The sequence below is a fragment of the Zalophus californianus genome, chromosome 1 (assembly GCF_009762305.2).
Source record: "Zalophus californianus isolate mZalCal1 chromosome 1, mZalCal1.pri.v2, whole genome shotgun sequence".
In the NCBI taxonomy this organism is placed as follows: Eukaryota; Metazoa; Chordata; class Mammalia; order Carnivora; family Otariidae; genus Zalophus; species Zalophus californianus.
This window is the reverse complement of record NC_045595.1, coordinates 136582510-136605813: the sequence shown is the minus strand read 5'-3', so window position 1 is coordinate 136605813 and position 23304 is coordinate 136582510. Positions and strand designations below refer to the sequence as shown.

Here is a 23304-nt window from a genome sequence, read left to right as displayed (position 1 = left end):
ACACACTTCACAGCAGAGGCACCAACCTGAACTCCCCACTGCAAGGGGAGATGGCAAGTTCTCACTCAGCACCCAGCACTGTGCCTGGCGCGGAACAGGTGCACAATGATATCCATTGAACGATGAGTAAAGCGCTGAACAAATGGGCAAGCAAAAGAAAGGGAACATCCTCCTTCCCCGACTTACCATACCCACAGCAGCCCTCCATTTAGCACCACGACAGGGGTCAGGCATCCTTCCTGCTTAGCAAGAAACCCAGCTAAAAACTCGGTGGTGAAGAGAAAGCACTGTCCCGGTGTTTGGGGCCAGGATGCTCCCCGGGCTATTACATTAGTATCACCTTCAGTACTACCGTGAATGTGCAAACCTCAAGAGGCAAAAGCTGTGTTTCTAAGCTCCCTCACTTGTGGAGTATTCAGATAGCTCAAAAACCTGCTATTTTGAACCCTCGGAACTCAAGTTTTCTTCTACTAGCGGAAGGGTTTGCATGAGATTTCTACCAGGCCTGAATCGTAGATGTATTTCCATCACTCTTGGTTCCATGTGACTTCTACAGATTATAAAACTGGCCCCTGGAGACAGACTCTAGGGATGGCAACTTCTATAAAGGGTATCAAAAGCAGAGATTTTTCTGCAAAACCTTACCTCAATCTTCGGGCTTCTATGAAGCCTAAGAAAAAGATGAAAACACACTACAGCAAAAACTAATAATAGCTTACCACTTTGTTAGAATTAGAAAGGATGGAGGAAATTTCTACTACTTATAATTTTGATGGAGCTAAATTGAGAAAAATCTATCCAAACTCCTCTTGTCTTCTAAAAAAAGGCTGGAAGAAATCAAATCCTCTCCCACCTGGCTCAGCGAGATCTGAAAACTGGATTGCCATTTCCCTTACTGCAAGGACTTCGTTTTTGAAACAAACACTTCTCCTGCCCCCACCCTGACCCTCTCTCCAGGCCACCCTTCAGAGATTTCACCTCACTGGGAAAACATTTGTGACCCAGTGATCTTAAGACACAGTCCGTGGATAGCCACATGTGAAGATGTAGGAGTCCTCTCAGGCTGCCATCACAGAACACCACAGACGGGGCAGGTTCAACAACAGAAATGTATTATCGTCCCACAGCTCTGGAGGCTGGAAGTCTAAGACCAAGGTGCTGGCAGGGTTGTCCTGGTGTGGCTTCTCTTCCTTACTTGCAGACAGCCACCTTCTTGCTGTGTCCTCACATGGCTTTTTCTCTGTGCGTGCACACTCCTGATGTCTCTTCTTCTTCCTCATGGATTAGGGCCCCACCGTTCTGACTTTATCTACCCTTAATTACCCCCTTAAAGATCCTGTATCCAAATACAGTCACAAGTGGGGGTTAAGGCTTCCACATATGAATTTGGGGGAGACGTAATTCAGGGCACAACAGAAAGCCACCTTTAGCTCACAAGAGTGAAAACAAAAGTCCCCTTGTTGAAACATTTTCCTGAAGGCACACACCAGCTGGGAAGTAACTCAGAGTGAAAGGCTTAATGATGGGACATCATGACACAAAACAACTTTTGGTAAAAATTGAAACCAGTTAAATTAGGATGAAGGAAAATAAAAACTGTTAAATATGGTTGTGCGACTGAATGCACGTGGTGAAAATCAATCCAGGAGATGGAAGATCTGTCATGTAAACATTAGGAAGCTGGGTCCCAAACCTAAGGTTAGATTAACCAAGGCTGAAAGCACATGGGAGGCCTCAGTGAAGGGATAGTAAAAAAATAATAAATAAATAAAAATTTTAAAAAATAAAAAATAAAAATTTTTTAAAAAGTTAAAAAAAAGAAGGGATAGTAAAAGTGTGCTGAATCTTTTCACTGTCTCTCTGCACTTTGATAATGAAAAAGTCTAAGTCAGAAGAAAATTTGAATAATTAGATAATCACTGGTAAAATCAAAAACAGGGTGCACACCTTTCAAATCTGGGAGGGTTTAAATCTCATGACCCTTATCAGTGTGAACCAGACAGAAAGCAAATAACAAGCAAACATTTAATTTTTTTAAGTTTTTATTTTAATTCAAGTTAGTTAACATGCAGTGTTATATTAGTTTCAGGTGTACAATATAGTGATTTGACAATCCCATACATCACCCTAACAATAACAAGCAAACTTTAAAAAAATTATAAGGCAAGATGAAAGAGTTTAAGACTAAATATATCAATAATGACCCAAAAAATGTGCTAAAGTCCCCTATTAAAAGAACAGTACTCTCATATTGGGTTAAAAATTAAAATCCAGTGATGTGTTTCTTGTAAGAGATATACCTAAAGCAAAAGGACATATATATCTTTTTATTTTATCCTTTATCAAGCATAGAGAAATTAAAAGTAAAAAATGATATTATTAATTATATTAATTTTAGGCAAACTAACCTTCCAACATGCCAAAAGCATGAAGTGGAATAAAAAAGGTCACTTTTTATTGGATAAAAGGTACACTCATTTCTGAGATGTAATAGTCATAAAATTGTAGGTGTGCAATAACAGAATTAAAATATATCCTGTGAAAAACAGGATGAATATATATACTGAGAAAAAAATAGATTTTATAAAAGAAGAAGTTGACAGAGATACAAGTATTGAGAGGCTTTAAAATATTTGTTTCTGCCTTTGAGGTCAAGAAGCAAAAATAAACAAAATCACAACACTAGATGAAATAACTCTATAACCTATAAACAAATTAAATATCTCATTTTTTTTCAAGGATCCAGAGAGTATTTACTAAAACAGATCTTAAACTAGTTCACAAAGAAAAAAATCTATATAAAGCCAGAAGGAAAAATCATAAAGGTTATTTTATTTGACCATAGGCAACAAAATCAGAAATTAATAATAGAAGGTTAAATGAATAAACAAGCAAAATCCAATCACTTGATTTTTAAATTCTCCTAAAGAACAGTAGATTCAAAAGATCAAAACCACCATCATAGACTATTCCAAAAATAATAAAAATCAAAAGGTTCTCATTCAAAAACTGTAGAATATTGCCTAAACTATATTTGGAAGTAAATTCAAAGTATCATATACTTCTATCATTTAAAAAGGCAAAACATGTAATGAATAATTGCAAAATTAGAAGAACAACAGTAAAACAAACTGAGGAGAAGCAGAAGGAAGAAAATAGTAAGGATAAGAGTAGATATTACATAATTAGGAAGCAGGAAAATTGAGAACTTATTCTTTAACATGTCAAATATTTGAAAGCCAATTTTAAAAACAAAAAAGCAGATCAGTGGCATTAAAATATAAAATATATAATATAATAAAATGTAAATATAAATGTGGTTTCATTTAATTATAAGACATAATATGACATATTTAATATATAATCATCTTGATTCTAAAAACTTGATCATCTCATGAAAATTCCAGATAACCTGTAATGAAAGAGAAAATGCCTTCAAAGAATTACATCCAAAATGATCTTAAAACAGATGGTCTTACTGGTGAGTTTTTCCATACTATTACGAAATAAATATTCATGTAAACTGTTTCATATTATAAACAAAATAGAAAGTCACCTGATCCATTTCATAAAGTTAGGACAAATACAAAAACCGAAGAGAAAGTATGTTTTTTTTTTAAGTTTTGATTTATTTATTTTAGAGAGATAGAGAGAGCATGAGCAGGGGGAGGGGGAGAGGGAAAGAGAATCTCCAGCAGACTCCCTGCTGAGTGTGGAGCCTGACACGGGGCTCAGCCTCATGACCCTGGGATCATGATGTGAGCCGAAACCAAGAATGAGACACTTAACTGACCGAGCCACCCAGCCACCCCAAAACTGTGATTTTTAAAGAAAAAACTCTTAAGAAACTAAAACCAGAAAAATACTCCCTCAAAATAGTAAAAAATATTTATCTTAAACCAAGAATGAGTATTTTCTTTAATAGTAAAACACGAGCAAATTCTCATTAAAATCCTGAACAAGACATGTACACCATTACTGTTTGGAAGTTTTAGCTAATGCAATTTAAATGACACAGGAAAAAAAATGTAACCATTTGGAAAAGAGTCAAAACTGTCATTATTTGCAAATACTATGATTATGTATATAGAAAGCTAATGGAATCAACTGAAAACCCCAAAGATTAAATTATTTCAGTGAAGCTCTATAGAAAGATAGACAAAAGTAATAGCTTTTGTATATTCCAGCACTAACTAATCAGAAGAATATAATAGAAAAAAATAAAATATAATAGCAACAACCAAAACCAAAATATTAAACTGAATTATGAATGAAAACTAATAAGATTTGACCAATATAAAAAATATATATATCTGAGTTTTAAAACATCCCATGTTTCTAAACAGGGATCCCAAGCAAAATCCCAATGCAATTATCTTTTTTAACTTGGGAAAACAATGCAATAGTTGAGGTGTTTTATGGAAGAGCTATGAGGAAGGACTTCCCACAAGGTATTAAAATAGTTACAGAGCCACAATAATTGGCATGATATTGAATAGATACATCAGTAGTACAGAAGAGAGCCCTAAGAAACCTTAGTATACATAAAATCTATTTTTTAAAAAAGGAAGCAAAAAAGATCGTAAGTTAATTTGAAAAGAATGGACTCTTTAACATAGAGTATGCAAGAAATTGCCTGTTTGGGAAAATGTCGTTATATATCAAAACCTCTCACCTCAAACTATACTCCAAAAACAAAACCAGAAAAACTACAATTTAATTAAAAATTAGGACTACCTAGGGGGAAATATAGACGACTATAATCACACTGTGAGCATGGACTTTCTGAGGAAAAGGTGACACATTTAAATATTAGCACACTGAAAAGTCTACAAGTCAAGAATCAATGTAGAAATTGTAATGTCCAAGGACAAGATGTTTGCAATAGCTATCTCAGAGAAGAGATTCATTCCCATAATGTCTAAAGAGCTCTTAGAAACCAGGAGAAGATGCTAACAATGCAATAGTGAGCAGACAGTTCACAGAATACCATGGACTACCAAAGCCGTGAAATATTATTTAATATCATAAATTAAGAAAAAAGGAGGGAAAGAATTTCAAATTGAAATAGTGAGAAAACCATGCCATGTTTCACTTGTCAAAGTAGCACAATTTGGTTTTCTTTTAAAATATTCATGCTGTCGAGATGTGTTGAGGCCAACACACGCAAGGGGTGAGATAAGAGTATAAACCAGAGGGGTGCCTGGGTGGCTCAGTCGGTTGAGCCTCCGACTCTTGATTTCGGCTCCGGTTGTGATCTCGGGGTCGTGGGATCCAGTCCCACATGGGGCTCCACACTCAGTAGGAAGTCTGCTTGGGATTCTCTCCCTCTGCCCCTCCCCCAACTTGCATGTGGCACACGTGTGCTCTCTCTCTCAAATAAGTACGTCTTTTAAGAAAAAAAAAAGTAAAACCAGAAAGCCGTTCTGGGGAAGATATTGGGAGCCATATATCAAGAAGAACCTTACAAATATTAATATACACTGACCCAGTTCATTTCCTTTGACCCTTAAAATTTTGTTCATTATTCTTTTAGGAATTTATTTTAAATAAAATACAGGTTATCAGTGAAAAAAATGGGAGAAAAACCCAACATTTAAGAAAAGGGTTACATAAGCTATGTGAGATTCATCAAATAGAATAATTTTCAGTCATTGAAAACCATGTTAATGAATATCTAATGACATCAGAAATGCTTGTAAAATAATGCTAAATGAAAACAGATTAAGAAGCTGATTTCATGTATTAAAAACGTATAAACGTACAAATAAACCAAAAAACATATACCCAAAAGTTAATGGCAATTAACTCTAAGTGATTTTTAAATTTTTCCATACTTCCCGAATTCTCAAAAAGGAGCATATGTTTGTTTATACATATAAATATATGTATATAAGAAATGTATTATTAAGCAAACTTGCCTTGTGCTTGCTGCACGATAAGATGATCTCTCATGTTTTATCATCAGTTAGGCAGCATAATTTGAGCCTTAAAATTAAGAATATTCCCCCGCAGTTAGGATCTCAAAGTGGGATTCCAGTTATCTAGTCCAATGAATCCCAAACTTAAGTGTGTATCCAAATAACCTGGAAGGCTTTTAAAATACAGGTTGCTGGGTTTCTGATTCAGTAATTCTGGATGCCTGAGAGTTTGCATTTCTGACAAGTTCCCAAGAGATGCTGATGCTGTTGGTGTAGGGACCACACTTGGAGAACCAATAATCTAGTCAAACTTCCTGACTTATCAACAAATCCCAGATTTCTCCTCCACCACTAGCAAAACCCAATTGTCCAGCTACATCTGAAAGCCTCCAGTGGCAAGAAACCCTCTCGTGAAGCAGGGCATCCTAAGAACTTAGCTAAGACCTGAAAAAGATTGTACGAGCCCTCTCCCATCTCCCCTCGCCTCCCTTTAAGCAGGAGTATTTCCCAAATGACTTGGAAAGGGTCCACACTTACAGTTATTGGCTATTTTGTGGGGCATCGTCTGAGTCATCTGGCCAGAGGGGACAACGTTCAGGAAGGAGTCCCTCAGTTTATTGCTTCTCTTGAGGTAATAAAAATGTGTTGATGTGCGGGAAATGGCCCCCAAAACAGACTCAACACCCAGCACTAGTAAAATTTTAAAATGTACTCCATTTTAAAGGGGAAATTATATGCCACAGTAGTTCTGTGCATTTTGAGTTGTCACACAAGAGCCTACTGTATGGGTGCTCTCCCTAATAGAGCAGAGAACTAAGAAAATGGGGCTGCTCTCCTTAGTGCTTGTCAGATGTTGTAAATCTCTTGAAAGGTCTTTAAGAAAATCATCAAGACCTCAGTTCATTGCCTGACCAGCCCAATTAGCAGAGAAATTTGGGTTCTAACTACAGAGATAGGGGATGCTGTCTTTCCATCAGGGATTGAAAAGGCAAGCTTCACCACGTCCAACTACCTCCTCCAATGGGCTCTGAGCTAGTTAACCCACTAGCCTCTCCCAAATAGGGGAGAAGGGGATAAACATCTTTTGACTCAAAATGAAAATATGATCTCCTACTTCTTACCTTCAGTGTCAGTACCTACAGTGCACTCTCAGTTACCTATAGCATTAGAAGCCACAAACCACATCAAAATCTCATGTTAGCCAGCATCTCCAAACTCCTACCCCATCGAGACCTTTGTCAAAACTGCTGAAAAACCAAATGGGAGGGATCTGAGTTTCACTTCCTCCTCTTTGTCCTGGAGGTGCTAACAAGCAAATAAATTGCTCAGCTAGAGAAAGAAAAAGGAGAAGTAAGGGTCTTCCATCATCTAAAAAAAACGGGCTCTATCAGCAGGAAATGTAGGCAGTGCATCAGCTGCTGCTGTCTGCCCCAAACATAGCCATCTCCACTGCCAGGACATTCTCTCTCTCTCCTGGGTCATGTTCAGCCATCAGTACTTCCACAGCCTGGGCTGTCAAAACGCCGTGCGCTGGTTCGGGGAGTAGCATGATGAAGAAGATGGAGTTCTTCCCCATAGGGGGCTCTGGTGCCCAGGAATGAGAAAAGGCTCACCACAACACAAGGACATGTGCCACAAGTCACTCTGGTCAATTAGTCCTAAATCACATGCCACAGACAAGCTCTGTCAAAGTCCCTCATCTATGCCTCACTTCCGTGAATTCTGGAATAAACACATGCCCATAATAAGGCCCATAACACAAAATGGTACTTGATATAGTCTTGGTTTGTTCTTCTGAGGACTGCCACAAAAAGAAAGATGTCCTCCCCTCCTGGAGCTCCCGGGTGGTGAAAACCAGCATAAGAGTCATTTGCATCTTCCATCACCCAGGTTATGCTAATTCTCCACAATGTCTTTTGGTTTCATCCTTGTCTTCCCATATCCTGGGGACTTCTAAATTTCAACCTGGCTCACCCTAGTACCGTTTTAGCCAGAGTCTCCCCCACTCCAACTTAACCTGACAAGAACTATGGAATAATTTCCCTGGAACTCTTTTCTTCATCATGTTGTTATTCTCCAGCTTAAAAGTTATCATGGTTCCCCATTACCTTGCATTAAACCTGGCCTCTGCCACCTCCCCTTGAAAACCCTAGACTAACTGCCCCACCTGCATCTCTGACCTCATCTCTCATCCTTTGCCCTGCACTCAACCTTTTCATACGTGGCCCTTCCACCCGGTGCCTTCCCTTTCTCTTTTCACCCACACATCTCCTTCCCTTCCATTCAGCTCTTAAAACTCTTCCTTGGTTGCTCCGTCCAGACTCTTCTCCTTCCTTACATTCTTTTTGACACCACTTGGTCTATGCCTACATTAATTTGAACTTGTGGATGGGTCTCTCTCTTCAAGAGTTCTTCTGTGGTTCTCTGTGGCCACACTGTCATTTCCAATAACATAGAAACCACGAGAATGAGCTCATAGATGGCTTCTTTTGACATACATCTTTCTCCTTCACCTCCAATGTAAGATAACAATTATTTAACTAACCGTTACATTCCATTTTACAGTTCACAGCAGGCTTTCATGGACAGTCTCCCATTTGATCTTCACAACAACTTTGTGAGGAAAACAGGACAAATGTTATTACCCTCATTTTACAGTTCAGCAAGCATGGTTTTGAAGGTTAAATGATTCGTCCCGAGTCTCACAGCAAAAAAAGCAGGAGATCAGGGACCCAAACCCAGGTCCTTGAATCCTAAGTGCCTTGTTCCCACATCATCTTCCTACTCTGGACATGTGTCACACTTGCTAAATGCTGATGGGCTGATAATGCAGATTAGTAATGTGCAGTGTCATCAGGTCACATTCAAATAGGGATTTAGCATTCTGAAGCCACGCCCTAAGGATAAGGTTGGGAAGAAAGGCAAAAATGAGAATTCACTAGTGTCTTTCACTTCCAACTCATTTAAAGTCTGAAGGAGAAAAAAACTCATAAAACCTAAAATTTAAAAAAAAAGAGGCTTTTAAAAAGAAAGTTGGTTTTTTTCCTGGAAAGCTAAGAAAAGAGGAAACACCTAAGGGACTCACTTGAAACTTTCCACATGATGTGGCTTGGGTCAGATGTCAGACTAAAGCCTCTAGGTTGCTTGAAGTTCACTGGTTTGTATCTCTGCACTGCCTGGACAGGAACGGCCAGGAGCAGTGGAAGCTAGGAATCCCAAGAACTGGACTCTAGCTGTTCTGCCCTCTCTGTGTGACCTTAGGCTAATCCAAGGCTCAAGAGAGCCTTGGGCCTCCATTCCTTTATCTGTCCTGCAGAGAGGTTGAATGAGATGGTCCCTGAGGTCTCCTCCGGCTGTGACACTTGGAGGATCTATGAATAGCAAGGACACAAGACAGGTGCGAGCTGATCACCACGTGGGAAGCTCACACCTGTCTCTCCCCAGTGTTTCCGCCCCTCAGTTCCAGCAGTGCCAAACTCCAGGCCCAGTGAGGGTCCAGTTGCCAATTTTAAAGCTGTTCAAGGACAGTCGTCCTTCTGCATGGGGCTCTTTCCAACCCGAAGCTGGCCTGCCTTCCTCCCTCTGCAACTCCCTCTCTCATAGGTTACTGAGATTTGCATGCTACTAATTCATTTATGTCCCTTTGCTTTTAGATTAAAATTACTCACAAGAATCAAGCGCCTATGATGATGGGGCCTCCCCAGAAGAGCAGCTTCTTTTCGTTGAGGAGGAAGAGCCGTTCAAAAGACTAAATAATATGCCAAATGCCAGTTAAACCAAGAGAGAAAACAAGAGACTGTAACACACACACACACACACACACACACACACGCACACGCACTCACGCGCACACACACACACACACACACTCATCTCTAACCAGTGGAAGCAAAGCCACCCATCAGGAAGAAATCTTCATCTTGCCGAATGTGCTCTCTACTTCAACAGTGGACACACCCCAACAGAGCCAGTGCCAACAGAAAATTTTGAACGGACTTCGGGCCGACCAGGGTGTTGTTGGCTCGTATGACAACCTCCACATTCCCAGAAGGCCGTGAGTGGGACTTTCTGAGACTGAAGGAGAAATCCCCCTTTCTTCCCACCAGCCCTGCAAGTTCCCTCACGGACGTTCACAAGAAGCAGGCTGCAGGTTTCCTGCCTATATTGAGATCGGATGTGGCCAAAGGAAAGAGCTCCCATTCCAGAGAATTTACACAAAGGTCCCTCTGTACAGAGACCAACGGCCTCCAGCGCTCAGAGCGTAACCCTTGGCAGGGCTCAGCAAGCGCACGTTGGTTTCTTAGTTGTCCTTCAAGCAGCAACTTCTCCCTGAACTTGCTGAGGAGGCAGAAAGGCTGTGGAAAGCTGTGTTTCCATTCTTGGTTCTCCACGCTGTCAGTGGGCACTTGTTATTTTCCCAAAGGCTTCGGCTGGTGGCTGTGTGTTTGTTTAGAGACGGCTCCAAGAGCCCCCAGAGCAGCCTGCACAGTACACCTTCGATGTGGTATTTATTTTCTTAGTTCTGTGAACACCTGGGAGGGAAAGCAGAGAAACTGGGATTTATTTTTCAAATTGGTGTCATAATATTGTGTAAAAAGGGAAGAAAAAAAAAAAAACCACCCCCAGTTTCTTTCTTTTTCAAGCCAAAGCGTGTTTCCTGTTTTGAGTTCCAAGCCCTGGTGGCAGACTATTCCTGAAGGCAGAGAAGATGAGAAGGAAGGGCCTTTTGCTGAGAAGACCAGGAGACAAACCCATCAGGTGGCTCCCACCTGCCTCTTTGCACCTACCACTCCCAGAGCATGACCTGAGGGCCCTTCTGATGGTCTTATGTGTGTGTACATATATGTAGCATATATATTTATATATATAAATATTTATTTATGGATGGACTTTTCCTGATTGAAAAAAAAAACAAAAAACATGTAGACGAGGAACAGAAAGTGGGAAAGAAAAAGTAGGTTCTTACTCCCCCATCCCACCATTTCATTGTCAAGACACATTTCCCCATGGCGAGCATGAAATTTAAGGGAAATGAAAATAGCTTATCGTAAAGAGATTAAGAATTCCTATTCTGGATTCTCAAAACAGCCATGAAAGATATGCTGGACAGAATTACTCTCCCACTTGCCAGAGAGAGATAGTGAGTCTCAGAAAAGTTGAGACACTTGTACATGGTATCTTAACTAACGTGGTTTGAGAATAGGTGCCACTAAGAGGATATGTATTAGAGAGAAGAATCCATACATCTTAGAATAGGGTCATTTCTGGTCACTGAAAAATTATTCCATTCGAATCCAGGTTTCCAGGGAAGGATGAATGCATAGCACATGTGTGGATGTGACAGGCCCACACAAGGAAATGAGGGCTCATGATGCTTCCCAGAGATTCTCTCTGGCCTGAACTGGTAAGAAATTGGTCTGGGTTGAAGGCACTAGACAGATCATCAGATTAAACTCTCCACATGTCAACTCGTCATGGTCATCATGGCCTCTTAGTCTGGAAGCACCTCTGGCTGCAGGAATGGCCTCAGTTGGAGACTCACACAAGAAGGACCAAGGCACTTTCTGCAAGGTGTTGCCAGCCGGTACCCAGAGGGGTCCCAGCAGAGCTCAGTAGGCTTCATGCAGCTGGTGCCAGCATTACCCTCCTTTTGCGAGGGCAAGTCTGTGTAGAGCTTCATTAGTAGACAGAAACATTTGCCTTAGCGCCTTTGCTCCATTGGACCTCCATCCCCTCTGAGATTTAAGAGGACACATGGGCCCACTCATCGATCCACTGAGCGCTCTCTAATCTCCTTGCACTGAGTCAGGAGGTTTGCACAAGGAAGGGAAATTAAGATTGTGTATATACACTGATCCTAACTCTGAAGGAAGCAATCATCTAGGACCATCCTGCTGGATCCAACAGTGCAAAACAGTGGGTGAGAGGACAACCAGGCCACCTGAAGAATGTCCTGAATGATGGGATCCTTGGTGATGGGACGGACCAACAAGTTCCAGAATAACAACAGGTACTATCTTGGAAGCCACTTGATTTTGAAACAGAGGCAGGTTCAGATTTGAGGTCACTGATTCTGAGAAATTTACAAAAGTTTTTGCATGTGTTTCAACCCCGATCCCCCAAGATTGAGGCTGTTGAGAAGTGGCACTGTGGACAGGTGAAACTAGTTGCAGAGATTCACAAGTCAGAGTGGCCCCTGCCTGTTCTAGACTAGTGCATAGGACTTGCAGTGTTGCCTGAGAGACATGTCCCAAAGCCTCCCTAGAGCCACAGAGTGGCAGTGGAATCGTACTTCCAATTTGGTAACCTCAGTAAGTCTAGTGGCATTGTTTAGTGTGATATTACAACTCATTCCTTAACTACTGTGGCCATGGTTTCTTCCTGTAGAGTACCTCACCATAGTGGGCCTCCCAGCAATCTCAGAGGTTGATGGAGAAGGTATTAATCTCCCGATCTTAATAATGAGACAGTGAAGCTTAATGAGGGTTCAGTGACTTCTCAAAGTCATACAGTAAGGCAATCAGGGCAGAATCCATTCCCTTAGTCTTCATCCTATTCTGATTGTGACCATGCAACAGACATGTTCCCACATGCCCCCACGGTTCTACCCTACCAGCAATAAAAATAATGAAACAGAAAATCTTCAGTACATCATGTTGTCCCTGGACTATTGAGCTGAGAGTTGCATCTCATTATGGCTTGGTCTTTGTGGATTTCCTCCAGTGAGTTGAGAATAGAGATAGGCTTAGTAGAATGATTATATTTCAGGTCAGAGACCAGCTCCTCTCAAGATAGTTCTTTCCACAGATGGAAAAGATATGTTAAAATTGCCAAATAAATTAGGAAATACTTGGCAGAATCTGGAAGAGCCTCCAGACTGGCGTTACATAACATGCATATACATTATACATATGCACATTATATAAGGTGACATAGTACTTAATGTGCTGTATATATTATGCAAATTACATATTTGTGAGTAATCATGATAAATATAGAGACCCACTAATCACTTTTTTACACATACTCAGTGACAGATTAGGAAGTTACTTTGCCAGAGAGTCTTAAAACTTACTCTCTCCTGCTGCTTTGGTTCCAATTCCTGACAAAAATAATTACATCAACTTTTCCCATCTCTAGCCCCCTCTCCTCTTGGCCAAAACCCTCAGTTACCTCCTGTCCCAGCTAAGCTGTACCTTCCATGGAGCACACCACAATTGGGTCCATAAAAATAGAATCATGGGGATGGGAAGGATCTAGACTTCCAGATTCCCCTGTGTCCCAGGCCTACACCTCAACATTCCCAGGCAAGTGGGTGCCTAATGTTAATATCAAAGGGAGAGAGGAGGGGAGAGGGGAGGGAGGAAGGGAGGAAGAGTCTACCAACCCTCCAAAGAAGGAAACTTCATAGTGTACCTTGGCTACCAGTTCCAGGATCCAACAATAACCAATCAGGAAGTTATTTCAAATGTCTAAGTCCCCACAGCATATCTGAGACCATAATTTCCTAAGATGTGTTTCACAAAATGCTAGTAGCCATAAAATGCCCCATGAAAACAGAGTTCTTTGATCAAGTACTAGCTCCCTTTCTAGGAGAGACATAGAAAGGCTTAACTCTAAGAATTCACAGTAAAGAACCATAGGGTCCTTTATTTGTCTGCTAACATCTATAGATTAGAAACACTGCCTTATGCCCACCATTTCTTCTTTTTGTTCTCAGTGGAGATGGGGACACCCAAGTAACCATCCTCAGCAATAATGTTCCAAAAAGTACTTCTCTAGGACAAGGAATCTCCAGTCTTAAGACACTCTTTAGTTTCTTCTGTGTGATTCTTTAATGAATTTTATTGTTCTCCTCTACATGTCTTCAAGCAAGAATCAAGGATCTGGACTCTTTGCCCCCCCCGGGGGGGGGTGCAGGTGGGGCGGGAGGAGGGATTGGGGACAGAGGATAGCTGCCAGGTCAGACTTCATCTGTGTAGCTCCGGAGAACAGAACCAGGTCTAAACAGCACAGTCAGAGGGAGGTTGATTTGTATTCAATTTAATGACTTCTTTTGGAACTGGCCAAATATGGAAGGGGCTGCCTTCTGGGGCAATGAACAGTTAGCCGCTCTTATGGGAAGTGTTAGGTGGGGGAGAAGCAATGATTGATCTAGCTTGTCCAACAAGCTATTGAAACTGGTTTTGTCAGCAACAATGTTAAGTCAGTATCTGTTACTCCATTTTGAACAGCATACCTCAGTGTCCCCTGTTTTCTGAAAGAATGAAAATGACTCCCAGAGAGATTTCTGGATCAGTGGGTACTAACCAGTTAGACCACACCTAATATGTGGTGATCTCCCCTCAGTAGCTTAGAGTTAAAGGAATGAGGTACAGTATTTAGACGAAAAGAGGTTCTGCCTTTCTTACTGGGGTCCATATTGGCAGTGTGGAACTCTTCTAGTCCGACAAATACCAGACCTACATCTGGCTTGCAATAACCAGGAAAAAGAAGCCATCCCACATCTCAAATACCAATCCAGTTTTAGATAAAACAAGAGAGCAGAATTGTATAGAATTTCACATGGAGCCATTGTTTGTAGCTCACCTTGATGTCCCATCATGCTGGAGTAGGTCTTTCAACTTTCTACTATAGAGAGAAAACAGGAAAAGGAGACAGGAGAGGGAATTCCCATTTATTGCTTACTGGATACAAGGCACCATGTCAAGGTCTATTCATGTGCTGTCCCATTTAATCCTCAGAATAGCCTATGATATGGGCGTTGTACTTATTTCACAGATAAAGGAATTAGTGCATAGAAAGGTGAAGTACCTTGTCCAAGGTCAAAAAGATAGTAAGTAGTAACAGCTAAGACTTGACATGGATTTGTCTCACTAAAAATGTATGCTTTTTCTACTATACTTCAGTGCTTTTAACATCCTCATCTGTTCCCAACCCTGCGATCATTCTGGGTGAGGTTACATGGCATTGGCAGATTGATCTATCAGGTCCACCTCTGTATAGCCATCTGATCACGTTCCTACTAAAGAACTTACAGTGCTTGTTCACATTTAAACTCAACAACTTCCGTGGACAACTGGAACCCCAAACCTCAACTTTGCAATCAGATTGGCAGCCAAAACTTAAATCTTCAGTGTTGCAGATTCTAGCGGAATGGGACTTGTTTCCCAGGGCTCCCTAATAGATTTTCTGTTCAACTCCGTGAGTGGGAGAGCAGCAAGCAGCCTTCTCAGACGTAAATGCCATGGTCAGTGGTGACTGGCCTGCACGGGGAAGGAGGGCTGGTGTTGTTGACGGGAGCCTCCAGCAAGAAGGCTCTGCATGTGCTCCTCATTAGTGATAGGCGTGGGCTGGGCCATCTGTATTCCACAGGAGAACAGAATGGCAGGCTGCCTTTCAGATGCCAAGAGGAGCTATCTAATGGGAAGATCCAAAGAGCTCAAAAAGCAGACAGGCATCTTTCTTCACAGGGATCTCTGTGGGAAAAGGGACACAGAAAGCCAAGGGTTTTTGGAAATTAATGGCTTAACTTGCCGGGCACCACCACCACCCCCCGCCCCGGCCACCACTTCATTCTTCATGCCCATGGTGCAGAATAGCAAGCCGAGCCCTGCAGCCTCATCTGCTAGCTCAACTCCCTTAGCACCCACGATGAACCCACGTTATCCTGAAATCTATGGCTGCAGTGGCAGGTGCATTATAACAAGGCACCAGAGTTTGCAGTGAAGCCTGCAAGTCTCCCAAGGGCCAGGAAGCACTGCAGCTTGGAGAGGCTATGTGATTGGATGCTCAGTGCAGATTCTAGAGAGAGAATCAGAAAACGTGAGGACAACTCTAAATGCTCCAAATTAGGAAAATGCAAGTTGGAAGCAAAGAAGAGAACATATAACCCAGTATCAAGCATGTAGTAGGTAATGAATAAATATGTGTTAAATGAATAAACAGCTAAAGTGGGCATCTGTCCCTCTATCCTGGAATGGGTAGGGGAGGGGGAGGTAGAGGCGATGAAAGCTTTTTAACTAACAACTCAGGAACTTGAAACCACAGGATGTAGAGGGAGCTCATGGGGGCCTCTAACTACACAGACATCTGTTGAATGATGGACACAGCTAAATATGGATCATCAAAGGGCTTTCTAGGTCACATGGAGGGCAGTTTCATGATTCAGAAAATATGAAATTCAACTTGGACAGAAAGACAGAAATATTTGCAATCTACTTCTTAGCCATCGAGGCAGACTGGAGAAAGAATAAAAAGGCAGCCCAAGTGGAGTTACAACACAGTAAGAGATCGACATAATAAGGTACAGATTCAAGAGATGAAAAGACATGGAGAACTGGATGTTTTTTTAGCAGATTTATTTGGGCAAGGGAGCTGAGCACTATAGTTCAAAAATGGAAGAAAGGACCAACAAATCCTTTAAAAGAAAAAAACAGCTTAAAAGTTGAGTTAATGGGAAGATGGACAAGTCCAGGCGTTAATGAAATTGTTAGTAAATAACTATCATTTATTGTGTGGTCCCAAGCCTATTACTTTGATGAGCACTGTTAACCTTCACAGGAACCCTAATGAAGTTGGTGGTATACAGTTCCCTACTTGACAAACAGGGAAACTGAGAAACAGAGCAAATCTCCTAGCGGCAGCTCTATCAGTATCTACCTTCAAAGCCAGGCCTGTGCCTGCAGGGCCAGTGCGGATTCCTCTGAGCTCCAAGCACAGTGGCAGGGATTTACTACCCCAAATCAGTCCCGTGGGCACAACTCACTGACTTCCTTCTCCAACTGGGAATTGAGTCCCCAAAGCTGGAGTGGGAAACAGCACTCATCTGGCTGGCCGCAGAGGCCCATTGAGGAGGAGCAGATCGGGGCTGCGGAAGGCACATGCACACCTTACCCTCCCTTCTTCTCAGGCCCTCTCTCCAGAGGTACCAGCTGGGCCTTGTTCTAGGACCTGGCTCAGTCAACAATGGACAGCTGGTAAAGAACTCACCAGATCAGGGTGTTCGCATGATATGAAAGACCACCTTAAAGGATACAGAGACCATATTAAGGATCAGGAGCAAGTGAAATGAGGTCAGGTAGTCAAACATCTGAATTCAGTAATGGATACGTAAAGGTGGAACAGAGATCCGAAACATCTTTTTAAAAATCTCTTGGATAAATCATAATTTGGGGTAAGAAGACTGCTTCTAGAATGATGCAAAAAAAATTTTTGAATTTTTTCCTTTCCAAAAAAAAAACACAAAAAATCCTTTTAAAAATGGAAACCTAGCAAGAATTACAAGGTGAGTGATAATAAAATGGTAATCTCTTTTTTCCTTAGACAAGACAACAGGAAATTAATTTCTAAACCTCACAATGTAAATAGCAATCCAGAAAAAGATTCCAGAAAGTGTGCATTTTCTGTTGAGGGATTAAACATCAGTATGTTCAAAGTAATTAATGAACTTATTTTTTGTTCTATTTATTTTTTTAAAAAAACTGGTACCAGTTGGTTACCAGAAAATGGCATGATCTTCAAGAAAAGAAAATTTTTCTTGGTGAGTATTTCCTCTCTCCCCATCTTTGAGGTAAAAGGATTGAGAACTAACTAGATCTTTTAACTCACAGCAACATACATCCACGGAAGGTGTTAATAATAGAGGATATCATTAAATTGCTGTTTGGGGTTTGCTATCATCATACTCTGCTACCACCAGGCATGTAGGTAATGATAATAAACCTAAAAGGATGAAGTAATCCCACCTCCCTCCCTCTCCCTGCCAGCCTCCTAAAGCTTCCCACCATGGCCGTCCAGGTTAAATATACTTTCCTGAATTAGAATATCTGGGCATAATTTCTTTTTATTATGGAAATTTTCAAACATACAGAAAAGCAGAGCCGTGAGTATAATGAGAACACATATACCTGTTACTTAGATTCAACAATCGTTACCATTTTGCCATATCTGTTTCATTTTTTTTTTACTGAGGTATTTTAAAGTAAACTACAGATGTCATGACATCTCACACCAAAACACTTTCACATATATCATTATAGGGGATCCTTCTTGATGTGGGAAAGGCTGTGTATATCAAACACACTGCTGTCAGAAGATGTCTGGGTGCTCTGGTAAGCTCGGTCACTTCTCATTCACAAATAGAAGTTAATCAGGACATCACTCTAATACTAATGAGAAAATTTTGGGAGGAACCCAAGGAAGGTCTTAGCTGTATTCAAAACGTTCCTGGTTGATGTAGAGAGAGGAAAGTCAACAGCACATTAACTAAATTCTCAGAAGACAAGAAGTGGGGAAGTGTTATAAGCACTAATGATACCAGAGAGAAAACTCAAAGCACTTGGAGAAGGTAGAAATTTACCTGAAGAGTGCATGTTCTTATTTTTGAAATAAAAATTGTTTAAAACATTGGTAATTACAGAAAGACTAGGCACAGGTAAAACAGTAAAACATTCTATCTGCAGATTCCTTTAATCATAGAAAAGAAAGTTGTGGTTTTGGCCTCCACCATGTGATGAACATGGCGCTAGACTGGGTGGGGCGGGGTAAGCTGCCAAGATGTACAGACAGGTCCTCCCCCTCTGCTGGGGCATAACTGAACTGGAAGTGCGTCAACTCCCAAGAGAACGTCTGGGAAGCTTGGTGGAGAAGCGTTGGCTCACTTATGCAGGGTAAGATATCATTTTCAGAAGGCAAAGAGTAAGGAAAGCAGATATCATTCCACTTGCTCTGTGCTTCGCTGCTGGGGTCAGGGCAGGCTAACCGCAGATGTTCTGAGCAAGATGGCGGGCAAGGTGGTTGGGTGGTTTGCTTACAAGAGTCTGCTGGCTCAGTGATTCTGCCAAACAAAAGAGAAGCAGGCAAAATGAGGCACAGCAGGTTCCAGAATGTTCAGCCTGTCTCCATCAATAAATGAAATAAGTTTCCTATTCAAAACAGCCTAGGTGGCCACAACAACTGGAAACCAAGGCCTGATACCCAGCCTGTGGCTGGTGGACCTAACTGAGCACCCATCTGGCTTTCCACGCATCAGGAGGAAAAGCTTCCTTATCCATACCCCCAGGGCACATCTACCTCTTTTTCACTCATGAAACACCCCACCCCACCACCCCTTCCCCCACACCATGGGGTTCGTAAGAAGAAGCACCTCCTTCTTTTCTCATAACATTGCTGCCATAGGGAAGGCAAGTCTCTGTTGATTGACTCGGCGATGAAAATTGTTTCCATCCTCCTGAGAGTAGGAACATGCTTTCTTCCCAGAGCGCCCCCTCTTTGGAAGCACACAGTCTCTCCTGAGCTCCCTCCTCCAGCCTCACCCCTGGTCCTGAGGAGCCCAGGATCCGCTGATGGGCGAGAAAACACATGAGCTCACTGGAGCTTATATAAGAACTCTTGGCAGGCCTTCCCCGGGAGCATGCTCGCATTTGCCTTGTCTAGGCAATGTGATTTTTCTCTTCTCTATCTCCTCAGAACAGAGAGGCCGATTTGTCCTCCCGCTCATTAGTGGCTTTGTAGCTGGGAGAAGGAAGCACAGTATTCCCTCCTAAATCCCAGTGATTCAAACGGGCAGATGTTTTCTGAGGGGGAGAAATAGTATCTAAAAGAATTCACCTGCATGCCTTGAGCCCGCCCCCCCACACACACACATACTGGTACTACCCCTTCCCTTGGCTCTTGTCTATGAGGAGCCCGTACGGCTTCAGTCACCCAGAAGAGCAGTGACAGCCGTAAGGGCCAAAGCTGCCTTGACATCTCAGAGGACTCCCGCTCTGATGTCCCTTCTGAGATGTTTGTGAGCAAGGTCTAGGGCAGGGAGAGACAAAATAAGATGGAAACCCTCCTCTTCCCCCAAAGGAAGAAACAGAACATTTATGGAGATCTTCCAGGTGTTCCCCTTGGCAGGAAATTGATCCTGTGTCCTGAAGACTTGGTGAAAACTCCTTTCCTCTCCCAGATGCCATTGGTTTGAGGGAGGAAAGACAGTTTGGGGAAACATGGGGGAACTGCACTCTGGAAACTCAAAGAGAAGGGAGGAGAGAGAGAAAGAAAGGGAGGGCTGTGAACCCAACCTCCAAATTCAGCGGATGTTTTACATAGCTCCCAAGAGAAGGGATTTGGTTCTTCTCCTGCCCCTGAGGGAAGAAAAGGAGGTGGAGGAGCGGGGGGGGGGTGCACCTGGCCATGATGGGCTCCCCTCTGCCACCCCCATCACTCCAAGCCTGGGCAGCTCAGGGCAATGCCAGACAAGACGGAGGAGCTCAGCCTTTGCCTCCTCATTCTCCTTCCTGAGCTTCACAGGCCGGGACCCAGGGTGCTTCATACCCACAGGCCAGTGGGGAGATGCCCTCTCCTCCCCCTGCTCCTCTCCCAGGGCCAACACCACCTCCTGCCCGACACCAAGCAGCAGTAGGGACATGGGCAAATGTCAGATCATGTCTCAGCTTTCCCGCCTGTCAGATGGGGCTGGAGACGCTGATTCGTACATTTGTTCATTTATCCGTCGATAAATATTGTGTTGTTAACCAATGTCTATTTGCCAGGCACTGGACCCTAACTTCTTAGCCTGTTTCAACACGATTCTCTTGCTTTTTCTCCACCATTTCCCATCCCATTCTGCTTTTCCCAACCTCCACCCACCCCCAATGCCCACTTCTTCCACCTTTTCTTCTTTCTTTTATTCTCATGATGTTTCTCTTCCCTTTTCTCCCACGATTCTATTTTTAGAGCTTTCATACATAAAATCAGAGGATCGCAGGGATCTTAAGGGGACATTTGCCCACTTTGTTATCTCTAGGCAAGGCTGTGCTGAAAAGGCCCAGGAAAGATCAGAGAACACAGTCCAGAGCCCAATTTAAGGATGTAATTTGAGTGTCTCACAGCTTCCGCCATCAAGAAATTATCCCCAGTGTCTAACCAAAACCCCTCTATTCAGTACTCTTCTCCTTTTTCTCTTTACCCTTTGAGTCACATCTCGGGCTTAGAGCACCTTTGTGGATATAGAACCCTTGGGAAGTTTAATGCAAAGCAACATAGCTGAACATCCCAGACCAGAGGGTATTAGTATGAAAACAAGAGAATCAGGAGCAAAGAAGGGACCAGAGGCCATGGCAGTGAAGTGGGTTTGACTTCCGTGAAATCAACAAAAACAGAATAAGCAATAACCCTCAAGCATAATCCTACTGGAGTCGCAATTTCGGACCGACTACCTCAGTTAACACAAAAAGTCCACTGAGCAGGGAGTTCTGGAATCAGTCCCCTATTGTTGGAAAGGCTCTTCCTTAGATGTCGTCGAGTTCAGCCTCACATGCTGAGTTGGTAGCCAGCATAGCACAAAGTCTGTGGTCTGTTGATTGTAGTTGAGTTACAAATGGTGGTCATTCAATCTCTGTTCCAATGTGACCATATACAAAATTCCCCTCCAAAGCCATTTTTCCCGGCCTCTGGGGAGGAGGCAGACCAGGTCTACACTTGGACAGGGCCTGGTGCACCAAATGTTGCTCTCTTGGATTTGTGTGAACCTGCCAAGGTGGCCCACGGTCTTATTGGAGACAGTGTGCCTAGTGAGTAGATCACCGGACAAGGAGGCAGATTTCAAAACCTACAGCATTTTCTTTCTTCCTTTCTTCTTCAGATGGCAAGAGGCAGGAGATCAAACTAAAGAGAAGAGGGTCCTAGAGCAAGTTGCTGACCCAGGTTCTATCACAGCTGCCCTCTTCCATAGAATGGGAAGAAGTAACCTTTTGTGCCTCTCTGTACCGTCATCCTCAACACTCGGTAGACACCTGTGAGAAAGTGTTATTGTTAGCCAGTAAGCATAACCCCAAAGAAGCCACTGCTAAAGGGGTTCTGATGGATGCATTTCTCTCTCTGCAGGAAACAAGTAAGACCCTTCTATCTTGGAAAAGTCTGGCCACTGTTCCATAGAGCTGCTGTGGAAGGAGCCATTCCATGTGCCAGGATGATCTGAGGGATGAAACCCTGCGTGGGAAACAAGAGCAACATGGGGAGTAGGCTACAGTGCTGTCTCAGCCACATGGCCTTGGACATGTCCTTTAGCCTTCCGGGACCTTTCTTTCTCCGTCTATCCAACAAGGGGGCTCTAAAGACTTTCCCTCTTCAACGATCTTGCCCTTACCTGGAGTAAATCCTGCGGCCATGGGAGAGGGGGTGGGGTCCTTGTTCTTAGGGGTCTTCCAGCAGGCCCAAGGCTCCCCCGAACCCTGCTACCCTGGAGGGCTACTCTTCGCCCCTTAAAGAATCTTCCCTTCCCTCTTCAGGATTGATCATGCTCAGAAATCAGCTGATCTGGTCGGCCAACATAAAAAAAAAAAAAAAACCGACAAGGAAACTCTTTGGTAAGCCCTCCACCTTTACACACATGCACACACACAAACACACATACTCGATCCCTGACATGTAAACATTTTCCATTCTGTGGATACCCTTTCTCATTGCCAGTGTGTTAGGAGAGAATCCATTCCTACCAGTGGAAAAGCACCACTTCCTTTTAGAGAACTTAGCTAAAGTGCCGTGTTTGGGGGTGACCCTGGGCATAGGTTGAAGCTACAGGTCCTAACGCACCTCACCTGCGGCCCAGAAATGCAGACTTACCAGCCGAGACTGAGGCAGTGACTGGGTAGCACAGTGCCAGGGTCCCGATCCTTCGCTCCTCACTCGTCCACCTCCACTGCCTCGTCCACCCGTTAGATGCGCTACTCCGTCATGGTGGTTGCCTGCTCGAGCCTGCCTGTCTGCCTGCCGGAGTGCCATGGACTTGTTTCTGTAATGTGCCGTGTGTACGTGTGTCCTGACTCTGTGGTTTACTACAAATAAACCTGACAGCAGACCGCTGACCTCTGACCTCCTGGTGGTTTCTTTCCAAGCCGCGGCTCGAGAAACCGAAGTTGTCTGATCAGCCACAGGGCGCCGGAGACGAGCGGGCTGCCCGAGGCTGGTCTGCAGCCCTTCACAGGTGCTCACTGCCACGGGCTCCGCTGATACGCAGGGACTGGGATGAAGGGAAGCTCTCTGTTGCCGCTTTCCTGGTGTTGCAGGAGCCGGAGAGGGAGCCAAAAATCCTATTAAATAAGCCTTTACTAAACATTTCATAGTCCTCATTTCATTGATATCTGAATGCTCCCCTATGAAGGGATGAGCATTTTAGAGATCAGGAAACAGAGGCTCATAAGTGGTCATTAACTTGCTCAACAAGTAACATAATAAGTAACCCAGTTCTTCTCTCATATCCCAGCGTTCTTGCTCTTTCCACTCCACCAGTGTTTCTCCGGGCGGGGGCCAGGGACTGCTAACATCAGAAACACCTGAGGTCCGGATTCCTGAGCCCCTGTCAGACTTCCTGAGTCATGGTCTCTGAGAGTAGGAC

At 43.0% G+C, this 23304-nt stretch overlaps 1 protein-coding gene across 6 annotated transcripts in view; it reads left to right on the top strand.

Annotated features, from left to right (window-relative positions):
• The window catches only part of DGKG (diacylglycerol kinase gamma), a 211202-nt gene extending 188428 nt beyond the window's left edge, over positions 1–22774 (top strand). For 3 of the 6 annotated variants that reach the window (XM_027586646.2, XM_027586645.2, XM_027586641.2), the window contains 3 exons: positions 9575–11931; positions 21553–21705; positions 21795–22774. In XM_027586646.2, the coding sequence (XP_027442447.1) occupies positions 9575–9673 (99 nt within the window). In that variant the 3' untranslated portion in view covers positions 9674–11931; positions 21553–21705; positions 21795–22774. Of the gene's footprint in view, positions 1–9574; positions 11932–17962; positions 18035–21552; positions 21706–21794 lie in introns of all 6 variants that reach the window. The other 3 variants (XM_027586642.2, XM_027586643.2, XM_027586644.2) reach the window with 3 other exon arrangements.
• Positions 22775–23304: the final 530 nt, after the last annotated feature.